Source organism: Mandrillus leucophaeus, unplaced genomic scaffold, assembly GCF_000951045.1.
Source record: "Mandrillus leucophaeus isolate KB7577 unplaced genomic scaffold, Mleu.le_1.0 Scaffold189, whole genome shotgun sequence".
NCBI classification, from domain to species: Eukaryota; Metazoa; Chordata; class Mammalia; order Primates; family Cercopithecidae; genus Mandrillus; species Mandrillus leucophaeus.
Window position 1 is genome coordinate 1,478,397 of NW_012101909.1, and position 19,355 is coordinate 1,497,751.

General features: G+C 47.5%; 1 protein-coding gene across 1 annotated transcript in view; it reads right to left on the reverse strand.

The window, feature by feature from the left end:
- The window catches only part of SLC14A2 (solute carrier family 14 (urea transporter), member 2), a 78,683-nt gene that overhangs the window by 54,671 nt on the left and 4,657 nt on the right, over positions 1–19,355 (reverse strand). The window contains exons 3-6 of the mRNA XM_011978092.1: positions 15,759–15,774; positions 3,210–3,393; positions 2,167–2,347; positions 893–1,082 (exon numbers count right to left, since the gene is read on the reverse strand). Of these exons, the coding sequence (XP_011833482.1) occupies positions 893–1,082; positions 2,167–2,347; positions 3,210–3,359 (521 nt within the window). The 5' untranslated portion in view covers positions 3,360–3,393; positions 15,759–15,774. The remainder of the gene's footprint in view (positions 1–892; positions 1,083–2,166; positions 2,348–3,209; positions 3,394–15,758; positions 15,775–19,355) is intronic.

Genomic DNA, 19,355 nt, shown 5'->3' on the forward strand with positions numbered 1-19,355 from the left:
GTTCTTTTTTATTTTTTCTTTTCTTTTCTTGCTTTTTTTTTTTGAAAAAGAGTCTTGCTCTGTCACCCAGGCTGGAGTGCAGTGGCACGATGTTGGCTCACTGCAACCTCCACCTCCCAGGTTCAAGAGATCCTCAGCCTTCCGCATAGCTAGGAATACAGGCATGTGCCACCACACACAGCTAATTTTTGTATTTGTAGTAGAGATGGGGTTTCACTATGTTGGCCAGGCTGGCCTCAAACTCCTGGCCTCAAGTGATCTGCCTGCTTTAAGCTTCCCAAAGTGCTAAGATTATAGGCATGAGCCACCGTGCCTGGCCCTTGTTGTTGTTACTTGACTTTGCACAGCCAGTGTGAGGCCAGCTTCTTCCACATCTGTATCTATGCCTCCTGCCGGCCCTGTTTGCTTCCCTTCCTCAGAGCCCCTTCCCACACTGTCCTCCCCTCTCCTTGCCTTCTCTCCAATCCCCCATATCCAACCTTTATAGCTAGGAAGTAGCCTCTCTAATCTTCCCAGCACTTGGTGATGTCTGTCTTCTCTGAACTCAATTATATACTGTACCGTATTATTCTGAGACATTCATTGCCTACTAATCTTGTCTCCTTCAACTAGATGGTAGGCTCTGTGAGGGAAGAACAGCTTAGCTATTCCTCTGCACCTCCCTCTGAGACAGTGTTTGCAGAAGTCTCCACAGTCAAGTGAATGTTGACACTGTCACCTGCTGTGAGCAGGAGCAGTGTAATTCTGCAAGGACCGTCAGTGACCTGCTTAAAGTTGATACTCAGGAGATTTTGGCTGTCTGGGAGGGTCAGGTTGGCTGATTACTCAAGTAAACACCTCTCTACTTTCTGTCCCACACATCTTGCTAAAATCCCTATAGAGAGGGACCCACCTGTCTTGGCCCAAGGCGAGAGCTGTTAAGGTTGAGACCACTGTCCCCAGGGCCCCAGTGATTGTCCACCAGGGATTCTGGATCAGTAGCCCTATGAAGATGATGAGGCCGCTGAGAGGATTGTTGACGAACATCACCTGAGCGGTCCCTCTCAGGACCCAGTCTATGAACTGGAGGGCAGGGTGCTTGTCTGAAAGAGAGAGAGCGAGCCATCAGCAGGTCCAGCTTGGGCTGCTCTGCTGAGCTGCTGGTTGGCATGGCAACAAAGGAAAACAGGGATGTGTAAGCCAGGACACTTCCCATTCAGCCAGGCCAGAGATGGGGATGGAGGGGTGGGGGTAGAGGGGAGGCTGGTGCCCAGCCCACATCTCTCAGTGGCCCAGCAATCATTCTGCAGTGGGTGGTAGGTTTTGCCATATAGCCAGAGGCACCGTGCTGAGACTAATTTAACGCTGTTCCAGCCATTGGCTTGGTTGGAAAAGAAGCTCTGGGAGGTTCTTTTTTTTCCAAGGGAAATTTATTGGTCCAAAAGAAAGGGTTTTGGAAGGTTGGGGGTGGGGGGTAGGAAATTCTTTTTTCTGTAGTGCTGGATGACTCAGTTGAGGGCTGGTATCTGAGAAGCAAAAAAAGTAGCCCGAAGAAAAGACACTGGGGAAGAAATTGTCGCAGCCCAACTGTGAAAATCAGTACTGAGTCAGGGCCTGGAGGAGGCCAGGTATAGGAGAGGGGCATACATTCTGCCTCGTCTGCTGGTTTGGTTTCCAGGACAACTTGTGCAGGTGTCGGGGCTAGTGGGAGTGGAAGGGTGTGGTGTTCCTTTCAGTGTTTAGTTCGAGAAGAAGTTAAAAGGAAAGAATCCTGAAGCTTTGGGAAGGATGAAGCCAACATTTTCTTGGCACATAATAGGCACATAATAAATGGCTGTGCAACAAGTGAATCGAGTGAAGGAATGATCATTTAACTAGCTTGGGAAATGTCTTATCTGTTGCTAATATGGTTGTCCTGTATCTATTTCACATAGGAACGAGCAATTTGCAAAGAACTAAGATCAATGCATTTAATTCTGAAACCATGAGAATTCCAGGCCAGTAGGGTATATCATATCCCCTTGGAGTCAGCTTAGGGCTGAAGTCCCCCCAGCTGTGGACTCCAGCCCTGGGTGAGGTCCAGTCCTGGGTGAATGAGTGAGGGAGCAGCTTTGGACTGAACCGGAGAGAGGGTTGTCTCCCCGGCCTGGCCTGGTCTGGCTGCCTCTGCCCAGGGTATTTTCCTACCTTTCAGCCAGATCCTGTACTCCTTCATGTCACCCGTGAGGTAGCCCACTGCTTTGCAGAGCCTGATGCCCCTTTGGCCTGCTGAGTCCCGATGGGCCACCCCGTCCTCTTTCCTTTTACTCCTTTCATTGGACTTTTCAATCTTCACAATGTGGCTATCTTCATTGGAAGACCGGAGATCCTTTTAGGAGAAACCAACAAGACATCAAATGATACAGCTTTCTGAGAGCAGGGACATTTGGGGATAGAGGGTGGTGGCAGTTTTTTTGATAAAAATAAAGGATCATGAGACAAAGGCTGAAACACACGCCCATTGTCTGCGGCTGCATAGAGTACCCCGTACAAGCCTGCTCTTCCCAGGACCATGCACCTTCTTCACAGCAGGATTTCTTCACTTCGTGCCATGGGTCCCTTTTGGCAGTTTAATGAAGCCCATGAGCTTCTTTTCAGAATAATGTTTGTAAATGCAAATATCAGATAATAGGACTGCAAACCAAGCCAATTATACTGAAATACAGTTATAATCATACTAAAAATTATGATATACATGTATGCACAGCAGATCCAATACCTTCTGTAATTTCAAAGTAGTGATGAGTCAAGATATGGGACCTCCTTACTGCAAGTCAGGACAGCTCTGGAAGGCCATCCCAGCAGTCTTGAGTCCCTCTCTACTGCAGCAGTGGCCAGCCAGTCTACCTCTGTGCTACCACCGAGGATGCTAATGGCCTGCGTTTCAACAAAGGCCTTCCGTTTGGAGACAGTAGGGTAGTTCAGGGAGCAGGTTTAAGGCGAAAGATTTTGGAGACTGGTTGGAAGACTGGTGAGTGAGTGCCTGTATTCTGTACTTGTCCTTAAAATCATGTCTCACAAAACCACACTATCTAAGGCCAGGTAGGACCCACCATGGGTGTCACCATGTACTGACAGTGGCACTTTCTCAGTGTGCTAAGTTCTTTGGGAAGGCAGGAAAGCGGCATCTTTTAATGCCCTTTTCCTATCCCCTCCCTCCTAGGAAACATGCTAGGAGGAACCCTCCTCACCTTTTCTTCAGGCATTTCCAGGAGGGGCAGAGCTGGGTGAGTATCCGGGGATGTCGAGGGCCAGCTCGGGCTGGTAAACTCTGCCTCGTAGAGTTTGTATCTGCTGGAAAGTGGCTCTGGCAGGAGAGGGCTGCTGTGGGGGTCAGACATTCCTTCAGGGCACAGCTGCTTTTTTATCAATGGACTAGACGGAAGGAAAGGGAAAGAGCTAGTGAGTCAGGACGGGGCCCAGAGGGACTTGGCTGAGGCTGGTCTCAGACCTCAGGTCTGTCCTGGGGGTTGGACGGTGACACACGTGGGATCTGCAGCTTTGCTGCCAGAAAGAGTTGAGGCCATTTCTCTACCTCATTACCTTTCAAAATCCTCCCATTCTTCCGAGTCCAGAAGAATGTCCATTTGGTCGATGAAGATATCCCTGACCACTGAGTTAGAATGGAAGTCTCTCTTTTTCTCTCGATCACTGAGTGTTTTTTCTCCGCCTCTCATATTGCCTGTTGTGCCATCCTATTGTGGTAGTTAGCGGTACATGTATTTTCCCCTTGATACGTATACACAGATCCAGTACTGATTGGAGGTGGGGGGTGTCTAAGAGAAACTACTTCTGAATTGCCATGGAGGCTACACTGCTTACAATTGATCTCCAGTCTTCCTTTTCTTCTCTCTACCATTTCCAGTCCCTTCCCTATTTCCTTTCCCCAGGAACAGTAGGAAACACTGGTCTATTCTTCTGCAAGCTGTGTGCATCCCAGCTGAAGGAGCTTCCCTTCATGGGGCTCCTGTCCCTGTACCACCAGGGTTAGGGCTTATGCCATGACTTGCTTTTGGAACATCCTTTGCCTAAGGTCCTCAGTTTCCTGGTTTTGTCTGGCTTCCCCTTGGTAGTGCTGTGCTCTCTCCTTCCCATCCAGCCATTTGTGCCATTCTTCTTTAGCCTCCTCCAGCTCAGTTATATCTTATTTATTTATTTATTTGAGAGGTGGTTTTGGACCTGCATGCAGTCTCCTCTCAGTATGACCTAGAGCTTTCCCCATTGCTCCGTGCTCCATGCTGCATCCCTTGAGTGTAGGACAGTCTCTCTTAGGACAGGGATCACAGATCCCTAACATGGGTACCACCATTCCATATACTTATCATTCCAGACACTGCTCAAGGATTGCAGGGTTCCCTTAAAAAGGGGTTAAAGTCCCTTTTCTAATTTTGCATTAGTTCCATTTTGCTGGGCTATTACCTCTTCTACTCCTAACGAGAGGAATTCTTACTCTCCACAATTTCTTCTGAGCACCACTCACCTTGCTTGTGCAGAAACCCTTCTTCTTTGAGGCTTATACCAAATGGCCATACCATCCTCTCCAACTGCTCACTGCTGTGTTATTGACTCTTTGGTCACTGTCTCATTCAATGAAGACTTGAGGTGCTCCTACCAATCATCTTCATCCCCCCTCCAGGAACTTTAAGCAGCTTCAATATCTAGGTAGATAACTCATCATCCTATTCTCTGGTTTCTTAGATCCTTGTCCTTCTCATCTCCAGTGGACCTTTTCACCTCGCCTTTTCAACAGCCGATTTCCACAGTCCCAGCATGGGCTTAATATCACACACACTGGAAATCTCAAAAGTCAGATCTCTCCTCTGGCCACTTCCTCTTGTACCTTTGGCTCACCTGCTCAGATGACCCCTCTGACAGCCCTTCAGCTCCCACAGCCACTTGTCTTCCCTTCCCTCCTTGACCAACTTAACTTCATGCCCCCTTATGTTACTTCCTCCAACTCTCTTGCTCCTGTCTCCCTCCTTCATGCTTGTATGGTAAAATTCCAGCCAGGATAAACCCAAATGTCTAACTTTTCCATGCTTTCACCAAACAACTGAACATGGCTAGAGAACAAGGGTAATAACTGAGTAGATTGCTTTCACTGTAAGTTGGATTGCTGTCCTCAGGTGAACATTGGGTGCTTCCCTTTTCTCTCTTTAGTCCAGCTCAGTCTGCTTTCTGCTATGGCTGCCTTTGCTGTGGTCTCTAGGGCCTCCATGGCAAGTCCACTTTCAGTCCCCATCCCACCAGGCTGCTCGGCGGTGTTCTGAGAGTTGTTCACCCTCTTTGACACACTCTTTGGCCTTTATTCCTGATCCCCTCTGGTTGCTCCTTCACACTGTCTTTGGAGGCTCTTCTTCATGTAACAGGAGCATTTTGCAGACCCCTGTTCCGGGCCCTCTTCTCAGCCCTGGTGCTCCTACCCAGGGATGTCAGCCCTCAGCATGACTTCGTATTCCATCTCCATGCCGATGACCCTCAAATCTCACATTTCCAGCCCAGTTTTGAGCACTGGATTAATAGATTTAGTTGTCTACTTTACACTTGCATATAGATGCTCCAAGTACCTTAATTTGCCAAAACAACTCATAATGTTGCCTTCCCAAATCCTATCCTCCCTCACAGGTGACCACTCTAGGAAAAACTGTCTCCCCCTTCCAAGCTGTTCCTTCAGAAAACTCAGGAGTCACACTTAATGCTCCCTTCTCCTTACTTTCTAACGTCAACAATTCTGTCTCTAAAAAATATACCTTCACGTTCATGGTCACCAGTTAGCCACTGTCACCTCTTACCACATCTTCAATGACTTTCATTTGGATATCCCTACTTTTTCCCAGGTTTCTCCTCCAAGCCATGCCCCGCAGGGAGAGGTGCCATATTAATATTCAAATCTACTCATGTTGGATCTCTGCTTAAAGCCCATCATGGTTTCAGATGGAAAACCACCTCTTTGACAGGGTGTGCAAGGCTCTGAGCTCCCACTGTGCTTTAGTGAGTCCCTTGCTTTCCAGCTCCATGACTCCTGGCCCCATGCTGGCCTCCTTTTAGTGCTTGTAAGGTGTTGAACACTTTTCACCTCAGGGTCTCTGCAAGTGCTGGTTCATTGGCTTGAAGACCTTTCCCTCACTCTTCCTGATCAACCCCTACACTTCTGCCAGGCTTTGTCTCAATGATCACTTGCTAAACAAACCCTCGCAGATCCACCCACCATGTTCTCCTGTCACATACTCTCATGGGAGGTTTGTATATTTGTATGGTTTCTATCTCCCCATGAGAACTTAAATTTCATGAGGATGGTGGCCTCCTCTGTTCTGTCTATTGCTGCATCCGCAGCTCCTAGCACAGTGCCTGGCATGTAGTAAGGGTTCAATAAATAAATATGGAAGGAAGAGAGGGAGTGGGGAGGAAGGGATTGTGAGCAAGGCTACTGGTGACTGCTAGATAGGAAACACTTCTCTGGATAACTTTACAAATCCCTGTGGATCTCAGGAGTCTCCAGTGGTTTCAGAACAGCGCGGGGCCACCCACCAGCCATGCATTTTCTGCAGGCAGAACCCCCTGTCATGTCTAGCACCGTTCTCATTCCCAGGAGGAGCTCATTAGACCATTGTGAATTTTTGTGTAGGTCTGCAAATGTCATTCAGGTCTAACTAACCCTGATGCTGCCTCCGGAATGGAGGCCTTTCATTGTATTCTGACCCTGTAGGTAGGGTTTTAGTAAGGGGTGGGCACACTGCCATAGAGGGGGCATGCCAGAAAGGTTTAGGAGACATTGAAATCCGACAAGCCCGAGAACTTGTTCCTCTCCAATGCGCTCTCTCCCTCTGGTGGCCAAGAGGTGATACAGCATCCCTGGCCCTTGGTAAAAATTTCCCTCCAAGCCAACCATATAAAAAGTAAGCAGGGGCAATCAGATATCTAGACACAGAATCTGCATGACACCATACAACTGGATAAACTAGAAATGTTCCGGAAAGGCCTTGTGTTAAATTCAGTGGCTATGAAATCTATTAAAAGTCTAGCCGAAAAGTGGTAATGATAAAGGTTTTTCCTAAACATATTTCATGGAATCTAAGATGTTATCAGCTGTCAGACTGATCACTAATTAGGTATCATAAAGAAGAAAATGCTTCCATTCATAATTGCAAGATGCATCTTGATTTTAGAACTGTTAAAATATGACAATAATATACATCATATAATCAAGGAAATATAATGTTCTTTTAAGTGGTGGGGCTGAAGTGTCCAGGTAGGAGTTGAGAATGGGTATACTCAGAAATTATTTTCTAACCATAAGAATTTAAAGATTTTTATACTTCTTTTGATGAAAAAAATGTGTCTACTTTATAACCCCTTTAAGATCAGGGGCCATTACCTTGTTAATTTCTGCATTTATACCACCCAGCAGAAAGCCTTACACCTAAAAATCCCTTTATTATTACTATTGCACAAGGGAAGTTCTTTCTAGGGTACTCTCCAAAAGGGTACTTCACCTTTGAGTCCCTTCTGCATGCAAACAATATTCCCATTTACAGATAAATCAAGTCCTCGAAAAGCAAAATAGGAATTGTTTCTCATGTGTATGTTGCTGTCTGCATTTTCCAGAGTAAGCTCACCTCATTGTGACATTTGCAGGGCCCAGAAAATGAGCAGCTTGCTGCAGAGTCAAGGTTAGACCCAATTCCCCACCGCACTCTCCATTACTCTGTCTGCCTGGCTGGGCCTTGCACAGCCGAGTGGCTGGCCCTCGAGCGCCTGGGTCTAGGGCCTCAGCCCAGTGTTGTGTTTCTCAAGCCTACGTATCCTCTACAGGAACAGGGCCTTGCATCTCCTGTAGGGAATACAGCATTCCTTTGCCACGGGAATGTTTATCCTGTTACAATGGGGAATTTTGGCTTTGGGGTAGGGGCGAGACATGCAGCACCAATGGCCCTGTGGAGAGCAGGTCGCCGCACGCGGAAGGAGCACGGGCTGTGAGGTGGATCTGCTCCTGCCTCCCTGCTCTGCCACTCCGGGTTGCGTGGGCCTCCATGTCTCCGAAGGGCAACGTAGGCTTCTCAGGACAGTGAAATTGCTGACTTGGTTCCTGGCACATAGTAGGAGCTTAGTGATTTTACTTTCCCCTCTTCTCGTGCTCCCAAATTGAAGGGAGAGAGGGTGAGAGCAGCCAGATGAAGTACAAGCTGGCTGGTCTGAAACAGAATAGCTTTCAAAAGTTTCCATAAGGCGTCGCCACTTGTTAGAACTGGATGTGAAATCCCTGCCCGAGCCACGTCCCGGCTGAGGGCCTCAGCCCGTTCCCAACTCAGCTCAGCGCCAGTCCATTAAACCTGCTTCCAAGAACACATAATGATCTGCTTGGCGCGCTCGGACTCTCCTTGGCTGCCCACACCTCCTCTTTTCCTTCAGAAATATGGACAGAGAGGGCTGTTTGGATCAGTCCCACGTCTCTCCAAAAACCAGGCCTCAAATGTCTGGCAAGGGGCTCCCAAAACAGACCGGCTCCTCCATCCTCTTTGTAAGAACCCTCCTTGTTGAATATCTACCGTACGCCTGTGGGCTACCTTGGAGGGATCACAGCTGGAAGGTCCAGGCCTTGCCTGCGAAGGGCGCACATTCGAGTGGCCCAGGAGGAGCAGTGAGCAGGCACTGTGTCCTGAGCGGGAGGCACAAGGGAGGGCAGAGGGCAAGGGGGCGGTGCAGAGAGCACAGAGCGGCTGCCCTGCCCTCCCAGCCCTGGGGAGACTGGGCTCAGCTTCCATGTCAGGACTTGGCTGAGCAGGCAAGAAAGAGGAGCACACTCCAGAGAAATGCCTGAGAAAATACATGGTTTGGGCCAGCAAGTTCCAGCACGGACCCTGCTGCAGCCTGGGAGAGATGTCAGCAGGCAATGAAAGACAAAACTAGGGTGTCAGAATCAGACTGTGAGGAGTCCTTAGCGTCTAGGTTTGGACCCAAATTCTTCCAACGGTTACAAAAAATGTGGCTCCTGCTCTGTTATACTGATTTTGAAATTCTTCTCCTGATTATTTTCTCCTAAAGACCATCCGTCTCCAGTGGAATTGCAGAAACACGCCCATGCCCAGTGAAAAGGGGCTGTGGCTGTTTCTCATGCTTCTGCTGCCCTGGGAGGGAAGGAGCCCATGCTCAAAGGGATTTCTTCAATTGTTGGTGTGAATTAGTGCAGAGTCGAAGCTCTCTCCCTATCCCTGGTCTCTTGGGTTTAAGGATACCAGTCCCCTGATCATCTGGGGATGAATCTCAAATGGCCCCATTTACTTCTTTTTTTCTTTTTGAGACAGAGTTTCGCTCTTGTTACCCAGCCTGGATTGCAATGGTGTGATCTCGGCTCACTGCAACCTCCTCCTCCCAGGTTCAAGCAATTCTCCTGTCTCAGCCTCCCGAGTAGCTGGGATTACAGGTGCCCACCAGCAGCCTGGCTAATTTTTGTATTTTTTTGTAGAGACAAGGTTTTATCATGTTGGCCAGGCTGGTCCTGAACTACTGACCTCAGGTAATCCACCAGCCTCGGCCTCCCAAAGTGCTGGGCCACCGTGCCTGGCCTTACTTCATCTTCTAACCAACTGAGTTATTGAGGCCACGGCAGCTCTGGAGAAGTAAAAGTGATTAGCAAGTTCTCCAGAATATTAGTTGGATTGATATATTTTGCCTAAGACCTTGCATTTGATGCAAGGAGAGTTTCCATAAATTTCTACGACCTTAGAACCAAGAGGGATGTTCTTTGCCCTCTCTCAAATGATGAAGGAATCCATTCTCTAACACCTCTGGATACCTAGCTTCTCCTGGCTGGGGTCCCTTTCCCCTGAGGCAAGTTGTTCTTGTTGAGAACGGCCCTGCTTACTAGAAACCCTTGTATCTGTGGAGCTGACATCAAGTCCCTGGGACTTTTTCTCGTTGCTGTTTCCAGTTCTGTCCATTACGCCTGCACAGGATTTAGGGACTCCTTTTCCCACTTACGAGCACTTCAGAGGTTGATCCTAAGCCTTCATTTTTCTAGGGCAGTCTACTTGATTGTTCTTCAGTCTGGCTCACCAAACACAGCCCCCAGACTCTCTGCCATCTTGCTACCAGGATCTCAGTGACAGCATCATTCTGAAAGGACTTTGCTGAGTGAGTCAGGCTGGGTCCTTGGGAGCACTGGCTTCATTCATCCCTGAGTTGGTAGACTCTGAAGGTGAAAAATCAGGTGTGTGTGGGGCTAGGTGAATGTTTGGTTAGGCTGCCAGAATGGGAACAGATGAGGCCCCTGGACTGGTGCATCACACCCCAGGGAGATCAGGGAGGGGAGGAATCCAGGAGACACCTGGGCACTAGGAGTACAGGGCAGGTAAACAGTCCAGTAGCTGGCTGAGAGGTGCCTTGCTCAGGGCTGGGTTGTATAAGAGACTGGCTGAGTGCCGGCTTTTATTAGGGGTGGCTTAGAGTTTTCTTGGCAGCTCCAACTTAGTAAGTCTGATCTGGGCTGAGAGGAGACTGACTCACTGGGGCCAGCGGGTCAGGCTGGGTGGGGCAGAAGTCAGAGGCAGCACCACCTCCTCTGGGTCTTCTGAGGACGGGCTGGGGTTAGAGATGGCTGGTGGCCAGTGGGCCAGGGGCTTTATCTTTCTGGTTTCTGCTGCAGGGCCAGGGCTGGGGTTCTGCAGCTGAGAATCCAACCAGAGCCTGGCAGGGGAATTCTGGCCTCCAGCAGAAAAGCTCTGAGGAGCCTGCAGTGACTGTGAGATGAGGTGGGGGAGAGGTGACCACTTGACCTCTTTTGACGCTCCTCCCTAGCTTGTGTTTGGAAGAATCTTATAGATCACCACACTCTTCTTATGTGACTGTTTTTTTTTTCTTTTTTTTCTTTTGGGAAATGGAGTCTCCACTGTTGCGTGGGCTAGAGTGCAGTGGCGCAATCTCAACCTCCATCTCCTGGGTTCAAGTAATTCTCCTGCCTCAGCCTCCTGAGTAACTGGGACTACAGGTGCATGCTGCCATGCCTGGCTAATTTTTTGTATTTTAGTAGAGATGGTTGCCCAGGCTGGTCTCAAACTCCTGAGCTCAGGCAATCTGCCCACCTTGGCCTTCCAAAGTGCTAGGATGACAGATGTGAGCCACTGTGCCTGGCCCTTATGTGACACTTCTAAAGTGGGGTGACCCTTCAATGTTCCACATATTGAGCCCTCTCATCCCATGAATAAATGGCAATTTATTGCCTCTTGCATTCCATCAATTGCAATTACTCAGCCATCAAGTTCTCCTTCAGAACTCTCAGTCTGGATCAGCCCATTATCTCCCTTTGAGCCAGGCCCTCCCCAATGCAGGTCACCTTCTAGCTGACTTCCCTCACTTCGGGCTCTCCAGTTTTTCTCCAGCTTGCCACTGGTGATGGGTAAATTATCTTAAAACATGACTTGGTCGTGCCACTGCTCAAAAACCTTCTGAGGTGCTCCATGTCTGAGTCCTTCGCTCCTGGAACTGGGCATGAAACTCTGAGCCAGGGTAGTCAATGCTCAGGGCCCAGAGAAGCACGGTTTTCTGGAATGCTGATTGGGCTTGATATGAACTAATATAGAATAATAGTTGCATATTTGAGCAAACATGGCTTATAAAAGAGTCAAATGCAACTCTTTATATTATTAAAATAAAATATAAAGGGAAGAAATGTAGAGTCTGCAGGTGGCTGCTTCAGGCTGTGCCCTCCTACTACCTAGGGGTAATGTGTCAATTCTCCCCATCAGTTGAGGCTACTTAGGGGGAGAAGTTAAGAAGCTCTGAAGATGGCAACATTCTCAATCTCCCACAGTTCTACCCAGGAATGCTCCACCTGTGCCCAAGACAATTTTCAGCTTCTCTGCAGCATGTGCCACTGTTCTGGGCAGGCGGCCTCCTCAGGTCCCACAGCTACCTCCAGTTCAGTTCTGCATGCATGAATATTGATCTGCTTTACTCACACACATCCTGCTCACACACCCAGCCCTACCATGGCCATGGCGCCTTCCTGGCCTCTTATGAGCATGGTGATCTCTGCTCTGGCTTGTGTGGCGGACTAATTCACAATGCAGTAGTCTCTCTCCCTTTCTTACACACACACACACATATATACCCCTACACAGACACACACACACACATGCACACATACTTATATACACATGAGCTGCCCCGAGGTGGCTCTGGGTAGTTAATTTTAGTGTTATTAGATAGTGGTGGTACAGTAGAGACAGAATACCCGGATTCAAATCTTGGCTCCCCCACTGTAATAGTCCATTCTCATACTGCTATAAAGAACTACCTGAGACTGGGTGATTTATTTAAAAAAAAAAAAAAAAAAGAAATTTAATTGACTTACACTTCCACATTGCTGAGGAGGCCTCAAGAAACTTACAGTCATGGCGGAAGGCGAAGGGGAAGCAAACTTGGACCTTCTCAAATGGCGGCAGGAGAGAGAGATTGTATGGAGCAGGAACTTGCCAAACACTTATAAAACCATCGGATCTTGTGAGAACTCACTCACTGTCACGAGAACAGCATGGGGGAAACCGCTCCCATGATCCAGTCACCTTGCCCTGGGTCCTGCCCTCAACATGTGGGGATTATTGGAATTACAATTTGAGATGATATTCAGGTGCGGACACAGAGCCAAACCATATCATTCTGCCCCGGCCCCTCCCAGATCTCATGTTCTTTATACATTTCAAAACACAATCGTGCCTTAGCAACAGTCCCCCAAAGTCTTAACTCATTCCAGCATTAACTTGAAAGTCAAAGTCCAAAGTTTCATCTGAGGCAAGGCAAGTCCCTTCCACCTATGAGCCTGTACAATCAAAAGCAAATGGCCGGGTGCGGTGGCCCACGCCTGTAATCCCAGCACTTTGGGAGGCCGAGTTGGGTGGATCACTTGACGTCAGAAGTTCGAGACCAGCCTGGTCAATGTGGTGAAACCCTGTCTCTGCTAAAAATACAAAATTAGCAGGGTGTGGTGGCACACACCTGTAGTCCCAGCTACTGGAAGGCTGAGGCAGAAGAATCTCTTGAACCCGGGAGGTGGAGGTTACAGTGAGCCAAGATAGTGCCAATGTACTCCAGTCTGGGTGACAGAACAAACTCTGTATCAAAAAAAAAAAAAAAAAGAAAAGAAAAGAAAAAGCAAGTCAGTTACTTCCAAGATACCATGGGGGTGCAGGAGGCATTGGATAAATGCTCCCATTTCAAATGGCAGAAATTGGACAAAACAAAGGGCTACAGGCCCCATGCAAGTCCAAAATCCAGTGGTGCAGTCATTAAATCTTAAATCTCAAAAATAATCTCCTTTGACTCCATGTCTCACATTCAGGTCATGCTGATGCAAGAGGTAGGCTCCCATAGACTCAGGCAGCTCTGCTTCTGTGGCTTTGCAGGGTACAGCTCCCCTCCTGCTGCTTTCACAGGCTGCTGTTGGGTGTGTGTGGCTTTTCCAGGTGCACGGGGCAAGCTGTCAGTGGATTTACCATTCTGGGATCTGGAAGACGATGGTCCTCTTCTCACAGCTCCACTAGGCAGTGCTCCAGTGGGCACTGTGTGTGGGGGCTCCAACCTCACATTTCCTTTCTGCGCTGCCATAGCAGAGGTTCTCTATGAGGTCTCTACCCCTGCAGCAAACTTTTGCCTGGTCCTCCTGGAGTTTCATACATCCTCTGAAATCTAAGTGGAGGTTTCCAAACCTCAATTCTTGACTTCTGTGCAGCTGCAGACTCAACACCACATGGAAGCCGCCAAGGGTTGGGGCTTGTACCCTCTGAAGCAATGGCCTGAACTGTACACTGGCCCCTTTTAGCCATGGCTGGAATGCACAGGGCAGCAGCCGGGCCCTGGGCCAGCCCATTTTTTTCCTCCTAGACCTCTGGGCCCAGGATGGTAGGGGCTGCTGCAAAGGTCTCTGACATGCCCTGGAGTAATTTTCCCCATTGTCTTGGCGATTAACATTTGGCTTCTGGTTACTTAGACAAACATCTGCAGCCGGCTTCAATTTCTCCCCAGAAAATGGGTTTTTCTCTCTCATCACATTGTCAGGCTGCAAATTTTCCAAACTTTTATGCTCTGCTTCTCTTTTAAATGTAAGTTCCAATTTCAAACCGTCTCTTTGTGAATGCATAAAATTGAATCCTTTTAAGAGCACCAAGGTCACCTCTTGAATGCTTTGCTGCTTAGAAATTTCTTCTGCCAGATACCCTAAATCATCTCTCTCAAGTTAAAAATTTCACAGATCTCTAGGGAAATGGCAAAATGCCACCAGTTTCTTTGCTAAAGCATAGCAAGAGTGACCTTTACTCTAGTTCCCAACAAGTTCCTCATCTCCATTTGAGACCACCTCTGCCTGGACTTCATTGTCCATATCACTATCAGCATTTTGGTCAAAATCATTCAACAAGTCTTTAGGAAGTTCCAAACTTTCCCACATCTTTCTATGTTCTGAGCTCTCCAAACTGTTCCAATCTCTGCCTGTTACTCAGTTCCCAACTTGCTTCCACATTTTCAAATATCTTTATAGCAGTATTCCTCTACCCTGTTACCAATTTACTGTATTAGTATGTTTTCATACTGCTTCCTAAAAAACTGCCAAAGACTGCATAATTTATAAATGAAAGAGGTTTAATTGACTCACAGTTCCACATGGCTGGGGAGGCCTCAGGAAACTTACAGTCATGGCAGAAGGAGAAGGGGAAGGAAACTTGGACCTTGTCACATAGCGACAGGAGAGAGAGAGTGTGTGAGAAGGAGGAACTTGCCAAACACTTATAAAACTATCGGATCTTGTGAAAACTCACTCACTATCATGAGAACAGCATAGGGAAACTGCCCCCATGATCCAATCACCTCCCACTGGGTCCGCATTTGACACATGGGGAATATGAGGATTAAAATTCCAAAAGATATTTGGGTGGGGACACAGAGCCAAACCATACCACCCACCTACTTAGCTGTGTATCCTTGGGGAAGCCCCACAACCTCTCTGTGTCTTGGTTTTCTCATCCCATCTGTGAGGTAAGGACAATAATAGTGCCTACCTCATAAGATTGTTTTAGAAGAAATAATGCATGCAAGTTGCTTAGTGCAGTGCCTAGCACATATTAAGTAGCTAATAAACGTTAGTGATTTTAATTGTTCATGCTTGTGCTGTGAGTGATGTATTCGTGTGGCTGAGCATCTTCAGGGCTAATGTCCAAGAAGCCCAATCAAAAGTAGATTCAGGCAGTAGAGAAATGGGTAAGGAGTTTAAATGCTATTCTGCATGGTCTGAGAAGTTAAACTTGCCATATTGGAATGTCATGGGCACATAATATTCTGACCAGCTGATTTGCTTGACTTGCCAGCCCACAGAGTGTGAGCCATCCTTGCTCTTTCCCACTGAGCTCTGGGCAGTTTTCTCTGATGACCTTGGGCTGGAAGATCTCTGAGTAAACACCTGTAAATGGAGGCTGGGAGCAGCAGCAACTACTTGAGAGCTCTTCATCTTTCCTTTTCCAGGCCTCAGCTATCTGTCATTGCTGTTTATGTATATGTCTCATCTCTAGGAGACAGATGGGAGCCCCTTATGGACAATTTCCTTGTTTTCTTGAAGTATAGCATCTTGCACACAATAGATGCTCAATAAATATTTGATGAATGAGTGAAGTATTCACTGAAGATTGCAGACTATGAACTTTACAAATTCTGTACTGTTTGAAGTCACCATGCACATGGTATTTTATATGTTACAAAACACTTTCCTTCCTCAAACTGCATTTATTTCCTCAATCAATCTCATGATAGGGGGTAAGCTATAGATGGTGCTGTTCTTCTTGTTTTGCAGGGTCAGAGATGTGAGGGTACCTGCCACATGGGCCACACAGTGAGTTGACACAGGAGCTAAGACTGTCTCAGCCTTCTTTGCTCAACAGCATTCCCAATCTACTTGTGTTGGGCCCCGGACTCTTCCCTAAGGTTCCCTCCCTCATCCAGTGACTGTGGGCATGTGAGTCCTTGATTCTTCTCCCTGGAGCTGGGCCTTATGTAGCTTAAGCTTTTTGTCTTTGGATTCAATGTGTACAAACACACATCTCCTTTCAGGTGCTGGGCCATGGTGTGAAGCTGGGTCTTCCTGTGTGCAAGCTGGGCTGGCATGTAGACCTTCTCCTTCCTTTTGGTGAGGATGCACTTCTGCACTTGACCTCTGTAAGGGCTTAGTGTGGCATGTCCTTTAGGCCCTTGAGCTACCTTCTTCCTTTTCAACAGAACCTTGATCCCCTTTTCCTGCACAGATGTTTATTTTCTAAGAACAACATGGCTTTGGAGTCAAGAGGAAGGGCTGTCCCTGGGAGGGGGTGGAAATCAGGACGGATCCCATCAGGTGCTGTCCCAAGAGCTTCTTATTCAGGTAAAGCTCAGAGTCAGATGACTATTAAAGGTATTCCTGGTGCGGAAAAGGATAACTTGCAGTCAGAATGGGGGTGTTTGGAATGGGAGGTGGCTGGTGTTTGGTGAGGGTAGGGAAAATGCTTAATGGGCTGGTGTTGAATCTCAGGTCTTCTTAAGCACCAGCTGATGGGCCCACCATGGCTGAGTTCTCCTAGTGCAGCACCTGGGTGTGCCCATCCTCTGTGCCTTACGTGGTGTTTCTCATCATGGCAAGATGTGTTTTAGGGTCATCGCAGGCAGTAAACCAACAGTCCTTTAAAACTGGCTTTCAGCACACATTTTCTGTACAAGAAGACCCTAAGTCATGCTTTTATCCTGAGTTGGTGGAAAACTGACAAGGTAGTAGGTGATGATGCTGTCACCTCACTGGTGATCTATGGGTGTTGGGGAAGACCAGGGTTAGAGCAAAACAAACCTCTAGGTGAAAGAAGACCATCAATGGATGTGTGTGGCCACACTAGGCCAGTCTGGAATTCCATGCAGTGATGGAATTACAGAGCTTTGCAAAGTGTACCATTTCCAACATATGCCTCCTGCTGGTCTATTGACAAGAGCTGAAACCTACCATGAAACAGGGGTTCCTTTTAGTTCAGTTACAGCCTTGTTTCTAGAATGCCTTCCCCTTCCCTTTCAGCTGGATGTGAACACTCCTTCCTTGAAGCCCTGAGAGCTGAGATTCTCAACCTTGACAGCACACAGTCATCTTTATCTAGGGAGCTTTAAAAAATGCTGATGACTGGGTCGCTTCCCCAGAGATTCTGACTTAATTGGTGTAACCCGGGCACTGGAATTTTTAAAAGCTCCCTAGGTAATGGTAATGTTCAGCCAGGATTGAGAACCCCTGACCTAGGTCTTTGTGTCTATGCTCTTTCTGCATATATTTTATGCCCTTGCTACTCCAGGTGAGTGGGGGTTCAGCATCAGCTTCACCTGGGAGCTTGTTAGAAATGCAGGCTCTCAGCCCCACCCCCATAACAGAATTTGTATTTTGAATAACACCTTAGGTGATTCCTGTGCTCAGGTCTGCACACAGGCTTCTCAGGGGTGTAATGGGGCAGTACTGGGGTGCAGACAGCTATAAGAAGGGAGAGGGGATGTGGGGGAGGGGCTGGAAACTATCTTCATTTCTTTTACAATTTTTGCTTAGTGGTCAAAGCATTCAGTAAGCAAGCAAAATCAGATTAGATTTAGCAACAGCAAAACCAACTCAACAAAAACTAGATTTATGACTTTAATTAAATGCCATTTGCATCCTGCATCTCCAGATGAAAGGAAGTGGCAAGCACCCCAGTCTTTTTCAGCTTGTGTCTTGGCCAGTGGAATTTAAATTGCTGCTTCCTACGCAACCTGCTCAGGGTCGTAGCAATGGCATGCTCCTGAGGAATCTAGTTATAGGTGGTATACAATTTCAGAAATAAAAGTGTATCACCTTTGGAAATGGAGTCTTACTCAGCTATTGAAATAGCTAAATGAAATGCTCACCTTTGCTTTGTAAACCCACACAAGAGGATAGAGAGGAGAGACAGACGGGTTATTGATTTGCCCAACCGTGATGGGAACAGAAGCATGGGCCCTCTGGACTTAGGTTGAGGTGAACCAAACTTAGGAGGCTTTACTTGTGGCACCCTCATGGAGTCTTGCTATAAACTCCAATGAGGAATGCTGGCAGTGGGTGGTGGATGCCTTAGTGGAGAGCTCTAGTAAAAACCATAAGTAGTTGAATAATAATTCTGCATTACCAAAGAAGAAAAGACATAAAAAGCCCCACCTGGAGTGGAAAGGGACATTTTGTGGAGTTAGTGAGAAGAGAAACATAGTTGTGATTGGCAGAAAGGAAGGAAAGAGTGAAAGGACTGGAAAATTTTAGATAGATGCAAGAAAAAAAGGAAGGAGAATAAGGAGAAAATGGGGTAAAGGAGGAGAGAAGAGAAAATGAAGCCACAGTGAAGGAGCAGTGGGTGTGATGGCGGGAAGGGATGTGCCAAGAAGGAAGCCAAACAAGCCTAAAGAGGAGACGGAGCAGGGAGACAGAGAGAAAAATGGATGCTCCTGAGCCATTTGTCCCTACTCTGAAGGGGGCAACAGCCTGCAAGCTGCCAAAGACTCCCTGATGGGGCTTTTTCCCCTCCTCCCTTCCTTCCTCCATGAATCCTGTGTAGGATGAAGCAACAATCTTCCTTGAGAAGCAACATTGGGGCTCTTCTTTTCCATTTGCCCTGTGGCTCCTGGAAAACCAGCTGGACTTTGAAATAGACATCCTGTGGACCAGCTACCCAAGGAAGAAGTGCAGAGGGGACCTGGCATGAAGAAACAACTTTGCAAATTCTAGTTTTATTCCATGCCCCCCTCATGCCTAACCAAATGAGCTTTCATTATATTCCCAAAGAAGCTACTTCCCAAAGAAGCTACTTAGAGTTGCCTTAGTTGAGCATTAAGGGATATGAGCATGCTGGAAGTGGCTGGAAGGCATTTGCCAAGATGCTTGTTGTCTGACTCCTCTGAAGCTTAACTGAGGTAATGGGACAGATAAGTCGGCTATATTTAAACAGCCAAAATTCTGAAAAGATGGAATTTGTCTGGACATCACTGGAAAGTAAATTGAGCTTGTTGTGAAATCTCTGAAGATATGTTTTCTAAAAGGAGGGTGAGTGTTGATGAGCAAAACCCACTGGGACAGTCACAGCGGGTGGAACAAAAAGAGCATGGACCCAGGAGCACAGCCAAATTGCAGCTCTTCTACTTACTCCAGAGCCATGTTGGACACAGAATCCTCCTTATCCATGAGGCAGGGATGGTGAGAACTGCCTTGTGAGGCAACACACAGAGGGCCCAGTGTACTGCGTGGTATATAGTAGGTGTTAACAAGTGTCAGTTTTCACCTCCTTCCCATCTTTTCTGGGGTT